Raw genomic sequence first — 26,459 nt, 5'->3', positions numbered from 1 at the left:
AGTCTGAGTTAGATGAATCTTTTTTTTAAGTTTTATAATTCAAAATTAAACATGACATGTTTCACTTGCTTAGAACTCTGGCTACTAAACCGTCAATGGTTAACACCATTTACCAAAATATTAAAACACCTATTGAATGCAACAGAAAATCAGGTAAATAAACAGGCAGGAAAGAGAAAGAAATGCAAATTTTGTTGTCCAATAGTTACATACTATCTGCCAAGCGTGGATTCAAGTAGTTTATAAACATTAACTCATGTAATCCTCGTAAGTAACCCATGAGGCACAGAAAGTTTAGTTAATTTGCTCAAGTTCACACAGCTGGTAAACTACGGAGCCAGGCTACCAAATCCAGGCAATATGGTTTCAAATGGCTAACGACATATTTAAATGTGTTTGGATTCATTCTAAAGAATTGCAAAATTAAAGCTTACTGGAAAAATTAAGTCGTTCATTTGTTTAGTCACATGCTTATCAGCAGAGGTTATAATCATTCTCACATATTGAAGGCAGAACTGTAAATTTAATGTCACATTTTTGAAGGGCAATTTGACAAAATTTAGAAAAATTATAAATGAATGAACTTGTTAATCAACAATTTTTCTTACAACTATTTTTATGAGAGGACAGGGAGTGAGGCACAAGGAGATTTATTCTAGCATTGATTGTAATGACAACAACAAAAAAAGATGAAACCGTCAATAGGAAAATAATAAAACAAGTTGCAGAATATTTGTCCAATACTGAGCAACTTTTTAAAAGTCTATATATTAGTGTGTGCTAATATGAAAATGTGTCTAAAAATGCAGTCAACATAGTAATTTACAGAATAAAACACATTGTGAAGTCTGCGTAGGTTTTCTTAAAGACGTATATGCACGTATATGCATGCCTACACACATACATGCATAGAAAATATCTAGAAAGATTTAAAAACCTGTTAACATTCCTTTTGGGAACAAAAAGGGAAGCAGAAAACAACTGGCAGGTATCTTTACTTTTAAAACCATTGCATAGTTTTTTTTAATGATTGTATATTAAATATTACATTCATGGTGTTTGAGTGACTTTACAAAAAAAAGGTGAAGTTATAACCATCTCAAGGACATTAAGCAGAAATGGACTGTCAGATATAGAAAAAGAAAGATATCACAGTGCTATTAAATCTAGATTAAGACCATGTAAGAATCTGAAATAAACCTGGGGGAGGAAGGGGAAACACTTCAAGAAGGGGGGAAAAAATATCCCTGGAGAGAGAAATTATAATTTACCACCATCTATTTTGAGGATGTGTTTTTCTTTATATTTACTCAGCACCAGGGATAAAAATAAGGGAACTAGCCAGAGGCATAGCAGAAACTGAACTAGTCTGGAGTCAAAAACTATACCTGGAGCCCATCTTTGCTTTAACTAGCTATGTGACCTTGGACAGCTGCTCAAAGTTTTCCAATTCATTTCTCAAAAACTGAAGACACTGAATTCAATTTCTAAGATCCTCCTATATTTAAAACCTTTCACTTCATTACCTTGCTTTAAAAAAGAATCTCTGGGGACTTCCCTGGTGGTCCAGTGGCTAAAATTCAGTGTCCCCAGTGCAGGGGGACTGGATCCGATTCCTGGTCAGATCCCATACGCCACAACTGAGAGTTCGCATGCCACAACTAAAGATCCCGTGTGCCACAACTGAGACCCAGCACAACCAAATAAATAAGAATCCTTGTACATAATAACCCATGAATATGAGCCATGGACAAAGTCTTATTAAGGAGATGCTCACCTATCTGCAACTATCCCTGCCTGCTTTCAGGAACTCTCAGGACTTGGGCTCCCAGCACATCCAGGGAACAGGAAGCACTTACAATGCTGACTGTGTACACAGGCAGAATGTTATCAGGTACCATGGAAAAACCTGATGACTCATTTGTGTTGGTTTTATGTCTTTATTTTGGTTTCTCTGTAAATTTCTTAAATATAAGTCAATCAGACTAGCAGATCTCTAGCCTCAGCACGAACAAGAAATTTTTAATAATGGAGGAGACACTTTTATCCATCGAAGACAAGCAATGTGACTTTCACCAACTTCAAGGAAAATTCCCCTACAAGTAACTTCATAAGGAAATCCCACTACTACACATCATGGGTCACATTTGGAAAAGGAAAGAACCAAACTCAAGAGTCTCTCACATTCCCAACAGAAAACATGTACTAGGAAATAAAAAGCAAATACCCAGCACTAGAAAGAGCCATGCAAGCAGGCGCACACACACACTGCTTACACAGGTGGTGAGCAAAACAGTCCTTCTTTTTGAAGAACAATTTACGAGAGATACCATGAGCCCATGACACTTACTCCTTGGAAGAAAAGTTATGACCAACCTAGACAGGATATTAAAAAGCAGAGACACTACTTTGCCAGCAAAGGTCCGTCTAGTCAAGGGTATGGTTTTTCCAGTAGTCATGTATGGATGGGAGAGTTGGACTGTGAAGAAAGCTGAGTGCCGAATAATTGATGCTTTTGAACTGTCGTGTTGGAGAAGACTCTTGAGAGTCCCTTGGACTCCAAGGAGATCCAACCAATACATCCTAAAGGAGATCAGTCCTGAATGGTCATTGGAAGGACTGATGTTGAAGCTGAAGCTCCAATAACTTTGGCCACCTGATGTGAAGAGCTGGAAAAGACCCTGGTGCTGGGAAAGACTGAGGGCAAGAGGAGAAGGGGACAACAGAGGACAAGATGGTTGGATGGCATCACCGACTCAATGGACATGAGTTTGAGTAAACTCCAGGAGTTGCTGATGGACAGGTAGGCCTCGCGTGCTGTAGTCCATTGGGTAGCAAAGAGTTGGACACGACTGAGCAACTGAACTGAACTGAACCATGAGCCTCTGAAAAGTTCATTTCTTTTCACTATTAATCCTTGTTTAGAAACATTCTACTAAAATAATCAGAGATTTGTACCAAGATATGCATTATTCCAGAGGGGTTTTTAATGAATGAAAGAAATATGTAAACAAAATGCACCCAAACAAAACCATGGGATATTGGTATAATAAAATATTAGACATTTTCCAAGACTGGTGACATTTAAAAGAATAGAGCAAAACAAGAATAATGGGAAAAAAAACGGGTATTTTTCATCAGTATTTTCCAAATTTTCTACAATGAGCATATGCTATAGTGGACATTGATTTAAAGGCCCAAGTTTATTCTCACTTTAACTTTTCCAAAACCAAAATGGATGTAATAGCTGATGGCATCTTAAAATTGCTATCAGCCAGAGAATGGTTATAACGTGGTAGGCCCTGACTATGCAAACCTATGTTATTACATCTGGTAGAGTGACTGGACAATTATAACCTCCTCCAGGTTTCAGTCAACAGACTATTTAAAGTCCACTGTGGAAGGAATAAGTGCCCTGGATTTTATCTGAAAGCCTTCCATTAAAACCTCCTTTTGAGATCATGAAAGAATGAAATCAAACTTGTAGAATGAATGTCTGCAACTGGGAAGAAAGTCTTGGGAAAAAAAACAGTAAAAAAAGACTCAAAATATGTTGCAACATCAATGCTCTTGTGGAGATGATGATGTCATATGGAGAAAAATGAATACTGACAACTAGGTGAAAAAAATGATTTAGAAGAATCAGGTTCTGAATATAAATTTGAAATACCTTAACCAATTTATCTCATTCTCCTCTCATTTTATAAAAAAGATTGATATATGTAAAGTATCTTTCTAAAGAAAGGAAATCTCAAGTATAACATTTTAAGTAATAAAGTATGTCAATTAAATTGATAGCAGTTCTTTCTTCCTTAGTAGTACCCAAAATAATGGTGTGTTTTATAATAAATGAAGTACTGTGTTTACACTGATAATCAGAACAATAAAGACAAGCGTTATGGGCTGAAGAGTGTTATCCCAAATCCACATGTTGAAGCCCTAACCCCCAGCATTGATGGCATTTAGAGAAAAGGCCTTAGCAAGATAAATCAGGTTTAAATGAGGTCATGATGTGGGGCCCTTATAATGAAAGTTACATCCTTACAAGAGGGGACACTAGAGAGCTTTGTCTTTAACAGCATGAGGATGCACACATAAGGCAGCATCTGCAAGCCAGAAAGAGGACCTTCAACCAGAACCTGATGATGCTGGTACCTTGAGCTCAGATTTTTAGCCTCTAGAATTGTGAGGAAAAAAAACTGTTGTTTAAGCCACACAGTCTTTGGTGTTATGCTGTGGTTGTTCAGTCACCCAGTCGTGTCTGACTCTTTGCGACACCATGGACTGCAGTGCACCAGAGCTCCCTGTCCCTCACCATCTCCCGAAGCATGCCCAAGTTCATGTCCATTGCATCGGTGATGCCATCCAGCCATCTCATCCTCTGATGCCCTCTTCTCCTCCTGCTCTCAATCTTTCCCAGCATAGGGACTTTTCCAAAGAGATGGCTCTTCACATCAGATAACCAAAATACTGAAGCTTCAGCTTCAGCGTAAGTCCTTCCAATGAGTATTCAGGGTTGATCTCCCTTAAGCTTGACTGGTTTGATCTCCTGTTGTCCACAGGACTCTCAGGAGTTTTTCCAGCACCAGAGTTCTAAGGCATCAATTTCACTGGCACTCTGCCTTCTTCACAGTTGAGCTCTCACAACTGTACATGATCACTGGGAAGACCATAGCCTTGACTTACGGACCTTTGTTGGTAATGTCTCTGCTTTTCAACATATTGTCTAGGTTTGTCATAACTTTCTTGCCAAGAACCCACTATCTTCTGATTTCATGGCTGCAGTCACCATCTGCAGTGATTTCTGAGCCCAAGAAGAGGAAATCTGTCATCCCTTCATGGATCACTGTCTTGTCATGGCAAAGGAGCTTGTGTAACTCAGTGAAGCTATGAACCATTCCATGTAGGGGCACCCAGGACAGATGGGTCATAGCAGAGAGTTCTGACAAAACATGGCTCACTGGAGGAGGGAATGGCAAACCACCCCAGTATACTTGGCATAAGAACCTTATGAACTGTATAAAAGGTATTATGCTATGCCTGCCCAAACTAAGACAACAAAAAAATTTAACATCAGAAGTCAAAGTATTTTTAAAATCTGGTACTTGGAAAAAAGTTTTATACATAACTTTAAAGTTATCGAGAAATCTTGCTTGGAGAGGGCCAGTGAGGTGGGGGACAAACAAGCCCTCACAAAGCTACAAGGCATTAACATACAAATTGCCTGATTTTGAGAACTGAATAAGAGTAAGATCATCAGGAAGTCAGCAGTACACAGATGGCTCTCCATCCTCAGCCAGAAGTGTGCATCCTCTTAACCTCTGCTACCAGCCAGTTCCATGGTCTATAAAAACTCCAGACAACTGTCCAAACCATTATAGGCACCTATGTGCATGTCTATATCTAGAGCCATTATTATTACTGAGTAGTCTGTGCTCTGGGAGAGCCTTTGGGCACAAAGAATGTCATCATGTACCAAATGTAGCAGAATGATGCTTCCAAACTCCATTGTTCTCAGTCACTCAAGCATGTCCGACTCTTTGCAACCCCACTAACTGTAGCCCACCAGGCTCCTCTGTCCATTGGATTCTCCAGGCAAGAATACTGGAGTGGGTTGCCATGCCCTCCTCCAGGGGATCTCCTTACCCAGGGATCAAAGCCGGGTCTTCTGCACTGCAGGCGAACTCTTTACCATCTGAGCCACAAGGAAAGCCCTCCTAACTCCCTTAAAAATGGGCAATTCTCTGACACAAACTTTTGAAAGCGAAGAAATAAACATCAGCTCTAAAGTCTTGTTTCATCTAGACCTGCATGACAGTGCTGTGGTCATCAGAACATAGACAGGAATCTCTGATTCTACATTGGCACTACAGATGGCTCATGTGTTGTGACCAGTCTGCCACGGAAGGGTGAAGGGGAGGTGAGAGACAGACCCAGATCCTACTTTCCAACTCAGTGATTTCAGATAGGAATAAGGGCTTCTCAGTTTAATGCTCTATACCTGGGCTAGGGCAACCCAACTGCTTACCCTCATTGCCATCCAAAAACTGCAAGACAAGTGTAAGGTCAAAGCCCTAATTCTCTAAGAGAAAAAATTAGTGTCAGTCAGTCAGTTCAGTCGCTCCGTCCTGTCCGACTGTTTGCAACCCCATGGACCACAGCACACCAGGCCTCCGAGTCCATCACCAACTCCCAGAGCTTACCCAAATTCATGTCCATTGAGTCAGTGATGCCATCAAACCATCCCATCCTTTGTCGTCCCCTTCTCCTCCTGCCCTCAATCTCCTCCAACACCACAGTTCAAAAACATCAATTCTTCGGCGCTCAGCTTTCTTTATACTCCAACTCTCACATCCATACGTGACTACTGGAAAAACGACAGCCTTTACTAGATGGACCTTTGCTAGCAAAGTAAAGTCTCTGTTTTTTAATATGCAGTCTAGGTTGGTCATAACTTTCCTTCCAAGGAGCAAACGTCTTTTAATTTCATGGCTGCAATCACCATCTACAGTGATTTTGAAGCCCAGAAAAATAAAGTCAGCCACTATTTCCACTGTTTCCCCATCTATTTGCCATGAAGTGATGGGACCGGATGCCATGATCTTTGTTTTCTGAAGGCTGAGCTTTAAGCCAACTTTTTCACTCTCCACTTTCACTTTCATCAAGAGGTTCTTCTGTCATAAGGGTGGTGTCACTTGCATATCTGAGGTTATTGATAACTCTAACCCTAAAACATATAGGGAAGCTACATACAGGGAAACATATAGAGCCTTGCAGATATAAGACTTTCACTAATTAAGGATATGCTCAAGTGAAATATCTCAGCAAATTGACAAAAACTGTACTTTGAAATCTATTCCTGGGACGTGCCTGGTGGTCAAATGGCCAAGACTCTGAGCTCCAATGCAGAGGTTGGGTTCATCCCTGGTCAGGGAACCAGATCTCACAAGCTACAGCTAAGAGTTCACATGCCATAACTAAGACCTGGCACAGCCAATTAAATAAATATTTTTAAGAAAAAAAATACATCTATTCTTAAAGCTGCCTGCTAACTCCTGAAACTTCTTTAGCAAGGGCGAAAGCCTCTCAGTTTAACTTCACAAAGAATAAGCATAAAATGCAAGTGACATGATATAGGCTAAAAGGTAAAATGAGTTATTTCCAAAGTATAAATCACCATACAATAGACAAATGACTCAGAGCAGCCCCAGCCTTATCATAAGGGGAAGGCTAAAAGGTCCTTCCAATGAACACCAAGGACAGATCTCCTTTAGGATGGACTGGATCTCCTTGCAGTCCAAGAGACTCTCAAGAGTCTTCTCCAACACCACAGTTCAAAAGCATTGATTCTTCAGTGCTCAGCTTTCTTCACAGTCCAACTCTCACATCCATACATGACCACTAGAAAAACCACAGCCTTGACCAGATGGACTGGAATGAAAATCCCAATCCCAAAGACAGGCAATGTCAAAGAATGCTCAAACTACTGCACAACTGCACTCATCCCACATGCTAGTAAAGAAATGCTCAAAATTCTCCAAGCCAGGATTCAGCAATATGTGAACCGTGAAATTTCAGATGTTCAAGCTGGTTTTAGAAAAGGCAGAGGAACCAGAGATCAAATTGCCAACATCCGCTGGATCATCAAAAAAGCAAGAGAGTTCCAGAAAAACATCTATTTCTGCTTTATTGACTATGCCAAAGCCTTTGACTGTGTGGATCACAATAAACTGTGGAAAATTCTTCAAGAGATGGGAATACCAGACCACCTGACCTGCCTCTTGAGAAACCTATATGCAGGTCAGGAAGCAACAGTTAGAACTGGACATGGAACAACACACTGGTTCCAAAGAGGAAAAGGAGGACATCAAGGCTGTATAATGTCACCCTGCTTATTTAACTTCTATGCAGAGTACATCATGAGAAACGCTGGACTGGAAGAAGCACAAGCTGGAATCAAGATTGCGGGGAGAAATATCAATCACCTCAGATATGCAGATGACACCACCCTTATGGCAGAAAGTGAAGAGGAACTATAAAGAGCCTCTTGATGAATGTGAAAGAGGAGAGTGAAACGGTTGGCTTAAAGCTCAACATTCAGAAAACGAAGATCATGGCATCTGGTCGCATCACTTCATGGGAAATAGATGGGGAAACAGTGGAAACAGTGTCAGACTTTATTTTTTGGGGCTCCAAAATCGCTGCAGATGGTGACTGCAGCCATGAAATTAAAAGATGCTTACTCCTTGGAAGCAAAGTTATGAACAACCTAGATAGCATATTGAAAAGCAGAGACATTACTTTGCCAACAAAGGTCCGTCTAGTCAAGGTTATGGTTTTTCCCATGGTCATGTATCTATGCAAGAGTTGGACTGTGAAGAAAGCTGAGCGCCGAAGAATCGATGCTTTTGAACTGTGGTGTTGAAGACTCTTGAGAGTCCCTTGGACTGCAAGGAGATCCAACCAGTCCATTCTAAAGGAGATCAGTTCTGGGTGTTCATTGGAAGGACTGATGCGAAAGCTGAAACTCCAATACTTTGGCCATCTCATGTGAAGAGTTGACTCATTGGAAAAGACTCTGATGCTGCGAGGGATTGGGGGCAGGAGGAGAAGGGGATGACAGTGGATGAGATGGCTGGATGGCATCACCGACTCGATGGACATGAGTTTGAGTGAACTCTGGGAATTGGTGATGGACAGGGAGGCCTAGCCTGCTGCGATTCATGGGGTCGCAAAGAGTCAGACACGACTGAGCAACTGAACTAACTAAAGATGGCAGAAGAGCCTTTAGTATTCAAAGTCAATGGTAGAATCAGTATTTGCAGAGAGGAAATCATGGAAAGAAGCTTCTAGAATATCATTTTCTTGCCTGAGATCAAGCAGGAAGGAACATGATGTTTTAGAAGGGTTTTGTTTGTTCTTTAAAGTACTACCCAGTGTCTCTACAAAGAAAAGATGTACTGAACATGTAGCAGAAACCAGATGTCAAGCAAGGCACTTTTGTAGACAGGTTATTATATTTAACCTGGACAACATGCCTGCAAGTTAACTTAACTAGAAAATAACTTAACAAAGAAATTTGTCCAAGGTCAAGTTAACAGGGAAATAAACAAGCTAGGATTTGAATTTGCATCTTCAGGTTCCAAAGTCTGTGCTTTTTCTAGACCCTGTTGACAGATGAGGGACAACAAACAGAAAACCTGATGAAGGAACACATCAAACCAGACGGAACCGCAGTCCCATTCCTACTAATAACCAACCTGTTCCAGTCCATGTTTAAGTCCTATCCAAACATTTTAAAACAAATTTATTTAAACACTCTGGTAAACAGAAATACAGTACCTTTAGAACTGAATTATTTCTGCTTATTTTGTTGCTTGGGAAACATTTTTAGAGTCACTTAACAACAAGATACCAAATATCCATAGCTCAGCAAGACAGTCACTATACTAAATTCCTAAATAATAGTCCACAACCACAAAAAAATGGGCAATGCAGCAGAGAATAATCAAAAGCAGCTTCATATTTTCCGGATAAAACAAAGCATCGTTTGTACTCAGGCATTTTTAGAAGGTACCACTGAAAACCAGACTGCAGCCTGGAATGGCTTAAAATACCACATTTAACAATCACATCAATGACTTTTAAACTTTACAGGCAAACAGCTTCCTTTTACTACAAATTCAAAGTGAAGGATTAGAGGCAAAGCTCATAGATTCAGCACACATACAAACTTAGGGACTATCCAATGCCCTAATTAACTCTATTAATTACAAGTGTATTTAGCTGGGTTTTAATGATGAAGAGGTGAAGGTCAAAAATTTTAAATAAATTATTTCAAACTAAGACCCCCTGCTGAAAAAAACACCAATAATCAAACAGAAAGGAAAAGCCTAATAAACGATTCTTTTGGCATATTAAGCAACTTTTCCTTCATCAGTCTGTATTTTAATAGAGGCAGCACTACAATTAAAAGTTCACCACACTGCTCTTCTGCCTCAAATTGGAACTACTTCCACACCAATACAGAGAAAGTTAGGAAGTTGGATAGGGCAAGAGACTATGGTTTCCAGTCTGGTAGAGGTCAGAAGGGACAGACAGAGAGAGATTAGCCAGAAGGCCTTCCCCATCTAATGCTTCTAGATTGATGCCATTATCTCCAGCACTGAAAGCTGGGGCGGGGGGACCACTATCAACAGTGAGATTAGATTATATTATAGATGTTCATTAAAATTAAGTTTCAGAGGGCTTCCCTGGTGGCTCAGTGGTAAAGAATCCACCTACCAATGCAAGAGACATGGATTTGATCCCTGATCCGGGAAGATCCCACATGCCTTGGAGAAGCTAAGCCCCTGCTCCACAACTATTGAGCTGGTGCTCTCGATCCCAGGAGCCACAACTCCTGAGTCCACGTGCCACAGCTACGGAGGCCCATGTGCCCCAGAGCCCGTGCTCTGCAACAAGAAGCCACATGATGGGAAGGCCGCATGCCACAACTAGAGAGGCCCTGCTCACTGCTACCAGAGAAAAGCCCGCACAGCAGTGCAGACCCAGCACAGCCCAAAACAGAGAAATCATCTTTAAAATTAGGTTTGCTAACTTGGAGACCAGTAGGAAAAAAGTCCAAAACACTAGCCATGCCATGTACTTACTCTGTGGAAACAGAAGCTATTATGTTATAGTGAGCTGCACTAGATATCCATGTTAGTTAGCTTTTGAAGTGGAGGGGGCCTGCAAATGTCTATGACCAAGAACCCTCCCCAACATACGTCTTGGTAGAAGGAAGTCCACCTTGCCCTAGAGAAGCTAAGAAGTCCAAATATACACTTGTTTAGTCTCCCCTACAGCTAGAACACAGGCATGGGAACCAGGTTCAGCCTCTGACGTTTTTTAGTGACAATCTTTTTCTTGTTCACTGAAAAACACAGGTCTGGAGAGAGTCTATTATTGCATTGTTTTCATACTGTATCTTTTTAACTTTTTATTTTGTATTGGGAAATAGCCGATTAACAATGTTGTGATAGCTTCAGGTGAACAGTGAAGGGACTCAGCCATGCGTTTATTAATATATATATCCATTCTCCCTATCTTCCCCACACTTACAATTTCTCCTTGACTATTCTCAAGCATTTTCGCTTCTAGATGAGCTTTCAAATCAATGTGTCAAAACCAAAATAATGGTGGGTACACATTATTATATACTTGGCCAAATCCACAGAATGCTCAACACCAAGAGTGACCCCTAATGTAAACTATGGACTTTGGGTGATGATGATGTATCATCGGAGGTTCATCAGTTGTAACAAACGTACCTCCCTAATGGGAGAACACAGACAATGGGGAGCTAAGGATGAGTGGAGGCATGGGTATACAGAAAATCTCTGCGCCTTCCTCTCAATTTTGCTGTGAACCTAAAACTGGCTCTAAAAAAACGTACGTCTTTAAAAAGAAAATAGATGGGATTTCACTAGAGATTAAATCATAGGTATAATTTTGTAAGAGTAAGTCAGTTTAAAACAATAAATCTGGGGTCTTCCCTGGTGGTCTAGTGGTTAAGACTCTTCCAATGCAGGGGGCATGGGTTCAATCCCTGGTCAGGAAACTAAGATCCCACATGCCATGCAGTGCAGCCAAATAACAGCAGTGGTAGCAATATCAGTAATAGTAAGAAATCTGCCCATTAGGGAATACAGTATTTCTTGCCATTTATTCAGATCTTCTTTTAAGTCTGCCAACAAAGCTTTAGTATTTTCTTCAATATAAAACCTGTACATTTCCTCTTAGGTTGTTATTTAAAGTTTCTGTTTCTCATGTATAATATCATGTAAGAATCGAATTGCCAGTCTATGTCCAATGCAGGATACGGCACGCTTGGGGCTGGTACGCGGGAATGACCCAGAGAGATGTTGTGGGGAGGGGCGTGGGAGGGGGGTTCATGTTTGGGAACACATGTACACCCGTGGTGGATTCATGTCAATGTATGGCAAAACCAATACAGAATTGTAAAGTAAAATAAAAAATAAATTAAAAATAAATAAATAAATAAATAAAGTTTCTGTTTCTATCATAAAATGGGCCTCTTTTCCTATTCATTGTCAGTTCTGCTGTACAGAAAAGATATTAATTTCCTATCCTGGTCTTGAAAGAAAAAGTGAAAGTATAGTCACAGTCTCTTGTGATCTCCCGACTCCTGTGACCCCGTGGACTGTAGCCTGCCAGGCTCCTCTGTCCATGGAATTCTCCAGGCATGAACACTGGCGTGGGTTACCATTTCCTTCTCCAGGGAACCTTCCAGACCCAGGGATTGAACTTGGGCCTCCTGTGTTGTGGGCAGACTCTTTATCATCTGAGCCACTGGGAATCCTGTTCTTATATCCTCTCTAAACTATTAGGTCCAGGCTTGATACCAATACTCTTAAACCTTAAGAGTTCAGTAATTATTCTTAAATTAAGAAACATTAATGATAGTGACATGGTAGATTTCTGATAGTAAAGGTCACTTAGACGTGAGGCGAGAGGCTGCAGACCTATCTCTAGAGAGCTTCAAATAAAGATAACACCTCATTTGCATGTTTTAGATCAAGGTTCTAACATAAGAACAGGGAAAGAAAAAATAGATGTCCTCATCTGGCCCTCTCCACATTATGGTTTAATATTGATTTTTGCTCCCGTAGGCCTGACTCAAGGTCAAGAGAAACTCAGTGTTCCTTTGCACTGGTGCCCTAGTGGAGACAAGGTAAATGTTCCTTCCCAAAAAGCATTTTAAAGTTTTTTAATACTGCATTCTCCAAAGTAATTCTATAGCCTCCAGAAAATACTTTTTGCTCAGCTATAAGCATTTCCTAGGTTTAAAAGAAAACATTTTAAAAAGAATTTTGCTATTTTTAGAGTTGACTCAATGACTTTTAATAACTTCATATCTCACCATATGTAATACTTGAAATATCCTTATATACATATAACTTAAATTTCAACACCTGCCAAAATTTTACCAATAGTTTAAGGACTTTTCAATACCTCTGAAAATATATTTGTTTTCTTTTGAAGAATACTAAATTTAACTGAGAGATTGTCCAAATTTTAAAAACAGGTTCAACATAAAAGTATAGTTCAACATTGTTAAAAAAAAAAAAAACTACAAAGGATATGAAAAGTTGAACTCAGCATTTTAGACAAATATTTTCTAAATTTCTGTGATTGTGAGTTCAAGCACGTAAAAATGAATTTTATTTTGTGTGTGCAACAAAGACTGGTTTAATTGAAAACAGTAGAGCAAAAATTTTCCATATTGCAGCAGATATTATTTCCCAAATTTCAGAGCAGTCTCAGTAGATTAGCCAGCTTTAATTTACAGGGAAACTTAGCTGTGATTTACTTCTATAATGAGAGTTGGCACAGAGTTCAACATAGGAATGGTCAAATTCCAAGTATTTTTCCCAATCATCTTGTGACATAACCATCAAGATTTAAAATTCCATCTGCTTTGTTCCCCAATGGAATACAACCAGGTTCTAGTTAGGAGGAAAAAGGCATACACCATACAGATGTTTTATGAGAAAAGTTCCCATTGCTTTTTCAAGTTGGTTTGCATTAGTGAAAAACCAAAATGTGGGAATTATTATGAAGAAATGATTCAGAAAACACAGTAGTTGTTCTTTAAAGACCAAAGGGGAAAATAAACCCCAAATCATATGCTCTACAATTGGAAAAGTTTCAGACACAAACAATGTTCACTGTCTGGCCCATCTGAAAGGCAGGGTGCCGAAAATCATTAATATACTGTGATTTCACGTGAGCCTGGCATGGGTCACAGAGGATGGTATGGCCTGTTGTGAAAGACTCCATTACTTCATAGGGCGTTTTGGCTTGGAGACCCTGGCTCTGAGAAAAATAACCCACTGGTTGGCAGCTCTAGCCTAACAGACAGCTTTAGGATCTAACTTTATCCTGGAAATTACAAAGGCATCTAAAGAAGCAAATAGCACAGTTCCTAGGATGAGTGTCAGCTGAGCTGGAACTGGTTAAAAATTTTTTGTTTTAGACAGCTTTTGGAAAAATCAAGAGGAGGTGGTTTTGGTCTTGACCCAGCAGAGGATGAAGAACCACCCGCCCGCCCCACAGAAATTATGTGAACTGAAAATTCTCCATCGTAACAATCCTAATTAATTATTCAAAGCTGGAAGTTGATTTCCTAAAGTTAAGAGCTAACTATGGTCTCCTGTTTCCATTATCAAAGACTGGTCTCTTCTTTGCATCTGCTTAGCCAGGCATTAATGAGAAGCTTTTAATGGAATTTTTCAGCAACTTCACAACAAAATCTCTACTTGGTTAAAGGGAAATTAATAACAGAAAATCCATCTAGGTTCCATATAAACAAAATTTTATAAGTTCACTTATTCTTTTACAGAAACAACATAACAATATTACCGGAAGGCATTACAAGATCTTTCAAATTAGAGTTAACTATAATTCAACTTATTTATATCTTAATAGAAATTAAAACTGAACTGTTATTCAGTATACAGTAACTCAGAAAATCAGCCATTCTCTGACTCTAGATTAACATGAGTTTACAGAGTGAAATGGCACATTTCAGGGCAATCGATCCATGCTAACAGATTTTTATTGTGCAACACAGGCAGATAACGTAGTTTTTCTGGTGAGTGGTCGCCAAAATAACCTTAGAGGACTTTACCACACAGAATGCAGTGTAGAATCATACAATGACCACGTACGCACCAGAACTCTACAAGCAGGAGAGAAATCCAAGCCAAATTAAGTAGCTCTCATCATAATGAAAACTAGCAGCCTGGCAATCAGTGGGGCTACACCTGTTAGGGGTAAAATCTGATACTCAAAAGATGAGGAACAGTCAGCCAGCAGTTGGTCAAACATATAAAATGCAAGAGTGTGTGGGAAAAGAGAAAGGGCTTTCTAGAAACCAAATTCCTAGGCACACCTGCTCTCCCTCAATATGTATAACTCTGCCTCTGGATCTGAATAAAATGATAAAATTACAACCCTTACAAGTCTTCAGGGAAAGGATTTGGTTCAGAACCCAAACTCAATTTTCAAAGTCCCCTCCCAGAAGAAAGCACAGAAATACATTCAGCTTCTCATGGTCTCCTGGATGCTGTTTGTTCTAACCCGCATCACTTCTCTGATCCATTCCCAAAACAACAGCAGCGTGGATTAAGCAGGGCCTTTCGGACTCACAACGACCATGCTTGCTCAGCTCAACTCCGTCTTGGACACATACCTGTTTCCTTCTTGCTTCCCTTTCCTCCCTCTCGGCTCTTCTTCAGCACAGCCTTTAACATTTTCAACACTCCTTTGCTTCTAAAGAGAAAAGGAGGGGAAGGAAGAGGAATTAAGGATTATAAATTGGAAGTGAACTTGCATACTGACACAAAAGGCAACTTGTCTTCAAACAAACAGATCACTTAGGATAAGATAAAGGTAACTCGAGTTTTACTTTAATGTTCTGTGAATAAACTAACATGGGGAACTAAAGGCTAAAGACACAGTGTTTTGTAACACTTAATGAAGTGATCAGGTCACTGTCTTTTTATAAAAGTAGAAAAAAAAAAAAAACCCACAATGGTGCGTTCTCAGCATTCCACATCTAATTAAGGTTATGAGGCAAAATGTGGACACATTACTGTAAGATGTCTGGCATAGGAATGTGGGTCTGCCCCGGTTCATGAAAAGAAAACATTAAGACAGAATCAAAAAGGTAACAGTTAAGAAGGAAGCTACATGGTTAACGGCATGGTTTACAGGTGCTACTGATTATACAACCATAAGGAAAACATTTTGGAAGGCTAATCAGAACAAAACATTACTGAAAAACATTTGGAAAATAAATACAGGGGGAACACTTTTCAACCCTGATGTCAGGGGATCTGATCAAATAGCACACACTGCAATGGGTTTTTACCACATATAGTTAGGACTTTGGAGGTGGGGGTAAGGAGGTAAGCTGAACAAGCCTGTGGCTGAATCCCTTAAATAATGAGCTGTATTTTTTAAGCAGGGTTATATTGAGCACATAAAAACAACACAATGGTCCAGGCCTAAGATGTAACATAAAACTACCCCTCCAGCAAGAGACAGACAAAAGGACCATTATTTTGCCAGTTAGGCTTCTTCAGTTCTCTTCCCTCCACTAACTCAGATGAGCTGGCCAGACAACCCCAAACAGTAACAAATCTGAGTGGGTTGTGTTACCATCACACCCTTGTTAACACGCTGAGAGGCAGGTAGAAGAAGGCGAGCAGCTTGCTGCTGAATAGAAAGCAGAGAGGGGACAGACAACTCTTCTGCAAAAAAACCTGCCTCGTGAGCACCAATGCTTCCAAAGGCCTCGGGATAACACCCCACACAAGCACACACAACCCCAGAGTTGATTTGAGGTTTTCTGCTGAGAGGGAGGAAGTGTCCCATGTACAACATAGGCACACAGGGTGACCTCTCTTATCACTGGGTCTGGGCCTGTATTTATCTTTCCAAGCCTTTTGTTTTCCTGATGAAGAACCAGAGACCCTGGGAGGCCAACTCGCCCAAGGGTCACACAGCTAATTAATAGTAGGGCCAGAATCTAAACAGCAGACTCCCAGCAAGGGTCCCCCTCCTTCCAACGTGCTGGCCTCTCTGCTCCATGTAATGAAAGCTTCGGACAAGAGCAATCAAACCAGCCAAAAAAAATTACCAACCAACCAACCAACCTGAAAGATACTAGGAAGAAAATAATTTAAGCAGAATTTGGAGAAAGCCACAGTGAAACTTATTGAGCGTTAAATCATCTTACAGAAAAAAAGTCTACACACGAAAGGGGAATGGCTCAGAGCCTAATTCTTTTTTAAAAAGCTACTTGAATGGACCCTTGTGAAAAGACATGGATTTCATGACGCGCAAGCTCTGAATTTGGAAGTGGGCCACAGTGTGCTTCCATAGGGGAACTGTGGAAGCACAGATTTCTCTTGACAGTCATGCTTGAAGGAAACAATGCAAAATGTTGTGGCATTTAAAAAAAGGGAGGGGTAGGCAAAATTAGATAATAAATACATGCCTGGTAAGCACAGACATTTTCTTTTCCAAATTAAAAAACCAATCAACCAAACTTCAAGGTTTGTCATTTAGCAAAGACTACATACTAAAGAGATAAGACAAAGACAATTATCGATGGAGCCTTGTCAGCAGAGCTTGGCCAAGGTCCTCATGAAACTTTTCCCTGTGTTTTCCTGGATCACTGAACAGCTCAGGCCCCATCGTGGTGGTGAAGCTTCCCCTGATTAACCACCCAGGTCTCCACCAGTAGACAACAGATCTACACACCTTCTGGAATACATGTCCCACAGGCTAAGGACTGGCAGACATGGAGTTGGGCATCTCATCTCAGGTACCTTAGATACCTATTTCAGGGAGCTCAGCTGTTTTCAGCAGAGTCACATCTTCCATACCAGTGGTCTCCAATGAAGAGGCTATCAAATATCTGCTATAAGTTTTCCTCCCAGTTCTTGCTTCCCCCACTAAATAGTAACTCAATGGAAACAGCCTACATTTATATTCTAAATGATATCTAGACTGCAACATGGAGAAATTTTGATTATGTGTGTGAGCATGCTCAGTTGCTCGGCTGTGTCCAACTCTTTGTGACCCCGTGGACTGTAGCCCGCCAGACTCCTCTGTCCATGAAAAATTTCCAAGCAAGAATACTGGAGTAGATTGACATTTCCTGCTCCAGGGGATCTTCCCAACCCAGGGATCGAAACCATGTCTCCTGCATTGGCAAGCAGATTCTTGACCACTGTGCCATCTGGGAGGCCCCCCTTAAATGACTGTATCTGAGTGAAAAATTAAGGACCCCTCCTAGCCCCATACACACATAAGCTGGAAAGGAAAAAAGAAAGACTGCTCTCTGTGGGCTAAATTCTGAAATTAACACAGATCAGAGTAGAGCTCTGCAAAGTCCCACTTAGTCATGGCTCAAAAGATGTAACTGGAACTTGACATACATCAACAGACCATTTAAACACTGAGCCCATCTGAAGGAAGGTGGTGAGAAACAGCAAGAGCAGTAATAGGCTGGTGGGGCCCACATTAGCAGTATCATCCAGAGAAGATTCTCTGCACACCTGATAGTACCTATGAATTCATAAGTACATACCCCCCCACATCCAGAAACAGACCCTCTAGCCTACGGTACCCAGTGCTATTTAACACTGGCATCGTAACTACTTTCCCTTCTTCTGATTCTGTTCTCACTGAGCAGGGTCTCATAATCTGACTTTTTAACCTAACAACGGTGGAGGAGAGTGTGCTGGCTCTAGTCAACCCAACACAATTGCCTAGCTTGTTGGCAGATATGACTCTGGGAATAAATTAATAAACCAGAGTTCTGGCTTGAAACAAAAGCTCTCATGAGAAAGAGTTCTGCCAAGGGGAGTCACTTTGCCAAGTACCATCTATGTAAGACATAAAGAATATTAAGTTTCTGATTCCAATTAGAGGACTAAAAAAAAAAAAAAAAAAAGATAGTGTTAAATTCTCGAATGCAAATGCCACCGTGAAGCAGTCTTATGAGAGCAGCTGCAGGACTCTTCCTGAATGACACCTTCTGCATCACCTCCCTTCCTGTAGCAACTTCAACTACTGTCATTGTTCATCTAAAAAGGGTGAGCACTGCCTGCTACAGAAGTGAATCACATAGAAATTATGCACACCAGCCTTCCAGGCACAGTAATTCAGATCCAAATGATTAAATAATAAGCCCAACACCCAGAAAAGAAATTGCCAGAAAAAAAGAAACTACCAGAAGTTATCAGTTCAGTTCAGTTGCTCAGTCGTGCCTGACTCTTTGTGACCCCATGAATTGCAGCACGCCAGGCCCCCCTGTCTATTGTTCACTCAAACTCATGTCCGTCAAGTCGGTGATGCCATCCAGCCATCTCATCCTCTGTCATCCCCTTCTCTTCCTGCCCCCAATCCCTCCCAGCATCAGGGTCTTTTCCAATGAGTCAACTCTTCGCAAGAGGTGGCCAAAGTACTGGAGTTTCAGCTTCAGCATCAGTCCTTCGAATGAACACCCAGGACTGATCTCCTTTAGAATGGACTGGTTGGATCTCCTTGCAGTCCAAGGGTCTCTCAAGAGTCTTCTCCAACACCACAGTTCAAAAGCATCGATTCTTCCGCACTCAGCTCTCTTCACAGTCCAACTCTCACATACATACATGACCACTGGAAAAACCATAACCTTGACTAGACGAACCTTTGTTGGCAAAGTAATGTCTCTGCTTTTCAATATGCTATCTAGGTTGATCATAACTTTCCTTCCAAGGAGTAGGCGCCTTTTAATTTCATGGCTGCAATCACCATCTGCAGTCATTTTGGAGCCCCAAAAAATAAAGTCTGACACTGTTTCCACTGTTTCCCCATCTATTTCCCATGAAGTGATGCGACCAGATGCCATGATCTTCGTTTTCTGAATGTTGAGCTTTAAGCCAACCGTTTCACTCTCCTCTTTCACATTCATCAAGAGGCTCTTTAGTTCCTCTTCACTTTCTGCCATAAGGGTGGTGTCATCTGCATATCTGAGGTGATTGATATTTCCCCCGGCAATCTTGATTCCAGCTTGTGCTTCTTCAAGCCCAGCGTTTCTCATGATGTACTCTGCATAGAAGTTAAATAAGCAGGGTGACAATATACAGCCTTGATGTCCTCCTTTTCCTCTTTGGAACCAGTCTGTTGTTCCATGTCCAGTTCTAACTGCTGCTTCCTGACCTGCATATAGGTTTCTCAAGAGGCAGGTCAGGTGGTCTGGTATCCCCATCTCTTGAAGAATTTTCCACAGTTTATTGTGATCCACACAGTCAAAGGCTTTGGCATAGTCAATAAAGCAGAAATAGATGTTTTTCTGGAACTCTCTTGCTTTTTTGATGATCCAGCAGATGTTGGCAATTTGATCTCTGGTTCCTCTGCCTTTTCTAAAACCAGCTTGAACATCTGGAATTTCACGGTTCACATACTGCTGAATCCTGGCTTGGAGAATTTTGAGCATGACTTTACTAGCATGTGAGATGAGTGCAATTGTGTGGTAGTTTGAGCATTCTTTGGCATTGCCTTTCTTCGGGGTTGAAAGCTAATCTTTTCCAGTCCTGTGGCCACAGCTGAGTTTTCCAAATTTGCTGGCATATTGAGTGCAATACTTTCACAGCATCATCTTTCAGGATTTGACATAGTTCAACTGGAATTCCATCACCTTCACTAGCTTTGTTTGTAGTGATGCTTTCTAAGGCCCACTTGACTTCACATTCCAGGATGTCTGGCTCTAGGTGAGTGATCACACCATCATAATTATCTGGGTCGTGAACTAAAATGGACTGGAATGGGTGAATTTAACTCAGATGACCATTATATCTACTATTGTGGGTAGGTATACCTTAAAAGAAATGGAGTAGCCATCACGGTCAACGAAAGAGTCCGAAATGCAGTACCTGGATGCAATCTCAAAAATGACAGAATGATCTCTGCTCGTTTCCAAGGCAAGCCATTCAATATCATGGTAATCCAAGCCTGCCCCAACCAGTAACGCTGAAGAAGCTGAAGTTGAATGGTTCTATGAAGACCTACAAGACCTTTCAGAACTAACACCCAAAAAAGATGTCCTTTTCATTATAGGGGACTGGAATGCTAAAGTAGGAAGTCAAGAAACACCTGGCAAATTTGGCCTTGGAGTACAGAATGAAGCAGGGCCAAGGCTAATAGAGTTCTGCCAAGAGAACGCCCTGGTCATAGCAAACACCCTCTTCCAACAACACAAGAGAAGATTCTACACATGGACATCACCAGATGGTCAACACCGAAATCAGATTGATTATATTCTTTGCAGCCAAAGATGGAGAAGCTGTATACAGTCAACAAAAACAAGACCAGGAGCTGACTGTGGCTCAGATCATGAACTCCTTATTGCCAAATTCAGACTGAAATTGAAGAAAGTAGGGAAAACTGCTAGACCATTCAGGTATGACCTAAATCAAATCCCTTAAGATTATATAGTGGAAGTTAGAAATAGATTTAAGGGACTAGATTTGATAGACAGAGTGCCTGATGAACTATGGATGGAGGTTCGTGACTTGTACAGAAGACAGGGATCAAGACCATCCCCATAGAAAAAAAATGAAAAAAAGCAAAATCGCTGTCTGGGGAGGCCTTACAAATAGCTGTGAAAAGAAGAGAAGTGAAAAGCAAAGGAGAAAAGGAAAGATATAAGCATCTGAATGCAGAGTTCCAAAGAATAGCAAGGAGAGATAAGAAAGCCTTCCTCAGTGATCAATGCAAAGAAACAGAGGAAAACAACAGAATGGGAAAGACTAGAATCTCTTCAAGAAAATTAGAGATACCAAGGGAACACTTCATGCAAAGATGGGCTCGATAAAGGACAGAAATGGTATGGACCTAACCGAAGCAGAAGATATTAAGAAGAGGGGGCAAGAATACACAGAAGAACTGTACAAAAAAGAAGTTATCAAGTTCCTGCTAAATTAAAAGATCATACATGTAACGGTGTACTTAAAAACAAGCATGATAGGATAAAATAAGAAATATTGTCCTTTTTCACTTTACTGTATTACAGATCAAGAGTCACAGGTATAACAAAAACAAACACTGGCCAAATAGAATCCCTCAATTTCTGCCCCATAAAAACCTTAGCTTCTACCACACAAGTAGTATAAACATATGGTTGGATATAAATATTTAAAAATAAATATTGGAAAAAGTGGAGAACTTTGGTTCTCATTTCTTTATATATTTTTGAGGAAGAGAGAAAAAACCAGCCTCTAGGTCACAACAACTGAAATTATCTAATGAGAGAAAATTTCCTATAATGTTCATTTAAAAGAAAATAGAATGAGCATATGACATTATCTTCAATGATCTGAAGTCACCCAGATTTTCTTGTTTTTCTACTATCATTCAACATCTAAGTTTCCCAAATGCCACAGATTCTTCCTTCTAAAACTCAAGAAGTTACATCAACTATTTAGTTTACTTTTACTTCTCAGATATCTCCTTTAACACATAAACTCTTTGGAGATAGGCATAATGTCTCCATGTTATATGTTAAATAAGCATTCTGCACAGTGATTACAATGGTATATAAAATATAACAAAAGTTATCCTAGATTAAACAGCGAGATGACTTCAAAACAAGACAAAAACCTATTTCAGTCTGCAATCCCAATGGCAGTATCATAAACATGACCACTTTGTGTGAAATCATAAAGTAAAACCAGCCTTCAAACCTTCCTCTTCTGCAGTGCCATACTGCCTATTTACTTTATTTCAAGTCGAATCCATGAGCTGAGGGCGGGGACTACGTTTATTCTTGAATAGATACAAACAGAAGCCGGAACACAGTCTTCGCACCCACTCTGTTCTCAGTATTTGTTGACAGATTTAACTAGGTTGCAATGAACACAGATGAGCTATTTCCTCCAAATCAAGCAATTAAACAACATTTATAGCAGTTTATAAATTATAAAGAACATTCCTATATATTTTCATTTGCAAAGAATGCAAAAATCTCAGTTAAGTCCATGAGATACTTGGGAGGAAAATGCTGCATTTTACAATACCCTTTCATGTCCACGCCTGAGTCAGCCTTAAAATCTCAAGATAATAAAACCTTATCCAGTTATCCTGGACACCTAAACATACGCTCTTTGCTCACTCCATGGAAAGGGACTTCTTGCATCAAACCATCTACCTGACCTCACAGTAAAGCAGTCTCAGAAGATGACTCCATTCTTTAGTCACTGAAACATGTATATTATCATATGTGAAACGGATCGCCAGTCCAGGTTCGATGCATGAGACAGGGTGCTCGGGGCTGGTGCACTGGGATGACCCAGAGGGATGGAATGGGGAAGGAGGCGGGAGGGGAGTTCAGGATGAGGAACACGTGTACACCCGTGGCAGATTCATGTCAATGTATAGCAAAACCAATACAATATTGTAAAGTAATTAGCCTCCAAAAAATAATTTAAAATAAAATAAAATAAAAAAATTTTAAAGGGGATGTAATGTACAGCATGGTGATAATAATCAATAGCATTGTATTATAAGCTGGAAAGTTGCTAAGTAAATATTGAAAGTTCTCATCAAAAGAAACGTGACAGCAACTGTGTATGGTGAAAAATGGTAACTAAACTTACTGTGATCATTTCACATAAATTTGTCAAATCATTGTATTTTACATCAAAACAAATATAGTATTGTATGTCAATTATACTTCAAAAAATAAATAAAAATAACCTACTTAATTTGTAAAAATAAATAAATAAATAAAGCCAGAGTAGCAATATTTACAAGTGAAAAACACTGGAAAGTAAGATACGCATACTCATTAAAAAAAATTTTTTTTTAATTTCAGAGAAGAGAGACATCAAAAATATCCTCAATTTTAGGGGCTCAAAAATTTTTCAACCTAATAAGATTTGAGATTCAGAGTCGGGCACAACTGAAGTGAGTTATCAGTAGCAGTAGCAGTAACATAATAGTCATGACATTTGTAGAACTGCCTTTAGAACTTTCCTTTGCATTGGCAACTTTTACTATTTATCAAAAGAAAGGAAACGGGTGACAGCGGAGATGGAGGTGATGGTGTCTAAAGCAGCCTATAGGATAAATAATACGGAAGAGAGCAAGCTAAACAAAAGGAAACAAAGAGCTCTGCTGGGGGGGCGCTGGCTGCTGCTGGAAACTCATGGAAAGCTATATTGTTAATAGAAGCTTCCTGAAAGCAAGAGCCATATCTTGACGACATTCTTTTAGAGTTCCCAGGAGGCTGGGGAGAAAAACCAACCCTTGTTGAATACTTGAAATTCCAGGCAGTCTCTCTCACATTTTTCCCCACCCTGGCTAGTAGAGAAAACCTAGGAATCAGGAGACCTGACCCGGGCACTGTGACAGGAAACAGGCCACTAAATGTCTCTGGGATGCAGATGCTTCATCCAGGAAAGTTGCAGGAAAAGAGAAGGAGTTATTGATCAAGAAATCAGAAAGCAATTGTGATGATAAGTTAAAATAGTGGCCTTTCATATGGCTTAACATGCAGAGCTGGGGAAAAGGAGATAAAGCAGAGGGGAACGATGCCCTAAGACACAACAGACCTAACCATTTGGTCCTCTTTATTTGAAGTCATTCTACAAACTCTACCTCTAATTCTGCTGTTCTTTAAAGTTCGGTTTGTCTTAGGCAAAAAGATGCCAAGTTTGAGTATGAGTTATTAAAAGGAAAGTAAATTTACAGTCACAAGTAATGTGAATTTGAAAGAGTTCTGGAGGGAAACTCAGATGCTTAAGTTCTGATGCACCAAATTCAGTGCAAATTCCCTATTAGATTGAAGTTATTTTCAACCCCTATTTTAAAAAGATATACAAGTTGTTTTGAGAAACATGTCTTTAAAAATCTGAGTCTCCTAATCTAACATTTCATGTTGCTAAAAAATTACTACATACAAGTTTGTTTAAAGAAGTTTTCATTTTGATAACACTTGGCAGAAGAGAAATTTTACTTTTGGAAGAAAATATGAAGAAGTTACCTGCTTCTGGCTACAAGATCCATTTTCCTATATTGTGAAGAGATTTGTTTCATTCAACTTTGAATACCATCCCCTTCATAAAACCTTCCCAGGCCATGATAGTCAAAAGGTACCTTTAATCCCATGCCTCACTTTGTAGTATCAATCAAAATCACAGTGAAAAATGTTAAACTCTACAAATCTCCCATGGCACCTAAAAATGTCCCTTATACATAACAAACACCAAGTAAGTCTCCTTAAATGAAAGAACAGCAGGGTTGTTATGGAGAGGAAATCAAAATCAATAGCAATTCTCTCCCACAACAGATTTGGGCTAATAATGTAAGAATTCTTCTGTTTCCAAGTACTAATTTCCAAGTTTATGGACAAAGTTATTTGACTTACACACAATGAACACCACATTCCCATGGCAGGATCTGCTGTGTTATCAGGCTATCAGAAGTACCAGCTGCAGGTAGGTTTTATTTTTGGATTTTGAATACACACACAGAAGGGATAAGTACAACAACAGAGAAGCCAAAACCTGAAATCAATACATTCTGGCTCAAACCAGGAAAGGCTCAGATAGGGAAATAACCAAGTGCAGCAGCAGCTGCTGCTGCTGCTGCTGCTGCTGCTAAGTCGCTTCAGTTCAGTTCAGTTCAGTTCAGTCGCTCAGTCGTGTCGGACTCTTTGTGACCCCGTGAATCGCAGCACGCCAGGCCTCCCTGTCCATCACCAACTCCCGGAGTTCACTCAGACTCACGTCCATCGAGTCAGTGATGCCATCCAGCCATCTCATCCTCTGTCGTCCCCTTCTCCTCCTGCCCCCAATCCCTCCCAGCATCAGGGTCTTTTCCAATGAGTCAACTCTGCATGAGGTGGCCAAAGTATTGGAGTTTCAGCTTTAGCATCAGTCCTTCCAAAGAAATCCCAGGGCTGATCTCCTTCAGAATGGACTGGTTGGATCTCCTTGCAGTCCAAGGGACTCTCAAGAGTCTTCTCCAACACCACAGTTCAAAAGCATCAATTCTTCCGCACTCAGCTTTCTTCACAGTCCAACTCTCACATCCATACATGACCACTGGAAAAACCATAGCCTTGACTAGACGGACCTTTGTTGGCAAAATAATGTCTCTGCTTTTCAATATGCTATCTAGGTTGGTCATAACTTTTCTTCCAAGGAGTAAGCAAGTCGCTTCATTCATGTCCAACTCTGTGCAACCCCACAGACGGCAGCCCACTAGGCTCTGCCATCTCTGGGATCCTCCAGGCAAGAACACTGGAGTGGGTTGCCATTTCCTTCTCCAATGCATGAAAGTGAAAAGTGAAAGTGAAGTTGCTCAGTCATGTCTGACTCTTCACAACCCCATGGACTGCAGCCTACCAGGCTCCTCCATCCAATGGGATTTTCCAAGCAAGAGTACCGGAATGGGTTGCCATTGCCTTCTCCAAACCAAGTGCAGAGTTCCTGGCAATTATCATTATGCCTCCCGGCCATGGTTCTCATGCAGGATGGAGCACCAGCCTTGCAGAAAGCCTCTGCTCATCGAGAAGCTTCACCCAGGTGGTCCCCAATCAGGCACCTGCCTCCCAACCTAAGAGCATGACACTACCTAACTAGAGAACAAAATAACTGTGACATTATTACCATCACCACCACCATCCAGATGGCCACAGATATTTAATTTATTAGAGAAAGAAAAGGCATTTCACAAGCCCACTTCAAAAATCTATTTCAAAAGCTTCCTCTTAGAAGCCTTCCTGGTCTTACTTTAATTGCTTGCCCGCTTGCCTCCTCCACTAGGCTGTGGGCCTCTGAATGGTCAGACCCTGCCAAGCTTCACCAGCACAGTTTTCTCACTTCAATATCAAC

General features: G+C 40.5%; 1 protein-coding gene across 3 annotated transcripts in view; it reads right to left on the bottom strand.

Moving 5' to 3' along the window:
* The window catches only part of TANC1 (tetratricopeptide repeat, ankyrin repeat and coiled-coil containing 1), a 242,270-nt gene that overhangs the window by 146,048 nt on the left and 69,763 nt on the right, over positions 1–26,459 (bottom strand). For all 3 annotated transcript variants that reach the window (XM_040229144.1, XM_040229146.1, XM_040229145.1), the window contains exon 3: positions 15,260–15,339. In XM_040229144.1, the coding sequence (XP_040085078.1) occupies positions 15,260–15,320 (61 nt within the window). In that variant the 5' untranslated portion in view covers positions 15,321–15,339. The remainder of the gene's footprint in view (positions 1–15,259; positions 15,340–26,459) is intronic.

This window comes from Oryx dammah, unplaced genomic scaffold, assembly GCF_014754425.2.
Source record: "Oryx dammah isolate SB20612 unplaced genomic scaffold, SCBI_Odam_1.1 HiC_scaffold_27, whole genome shotgun sequence".
NCBI classification, from domain to species: Eukaryota; Metazoa; Chordata; class Mammalia; order Artiodactyla; family Bovidae; genus Oryx; species Oryx dammah.
This window is presented reverse-complemented; position numbering and strand designations above follow the sequence as displayed.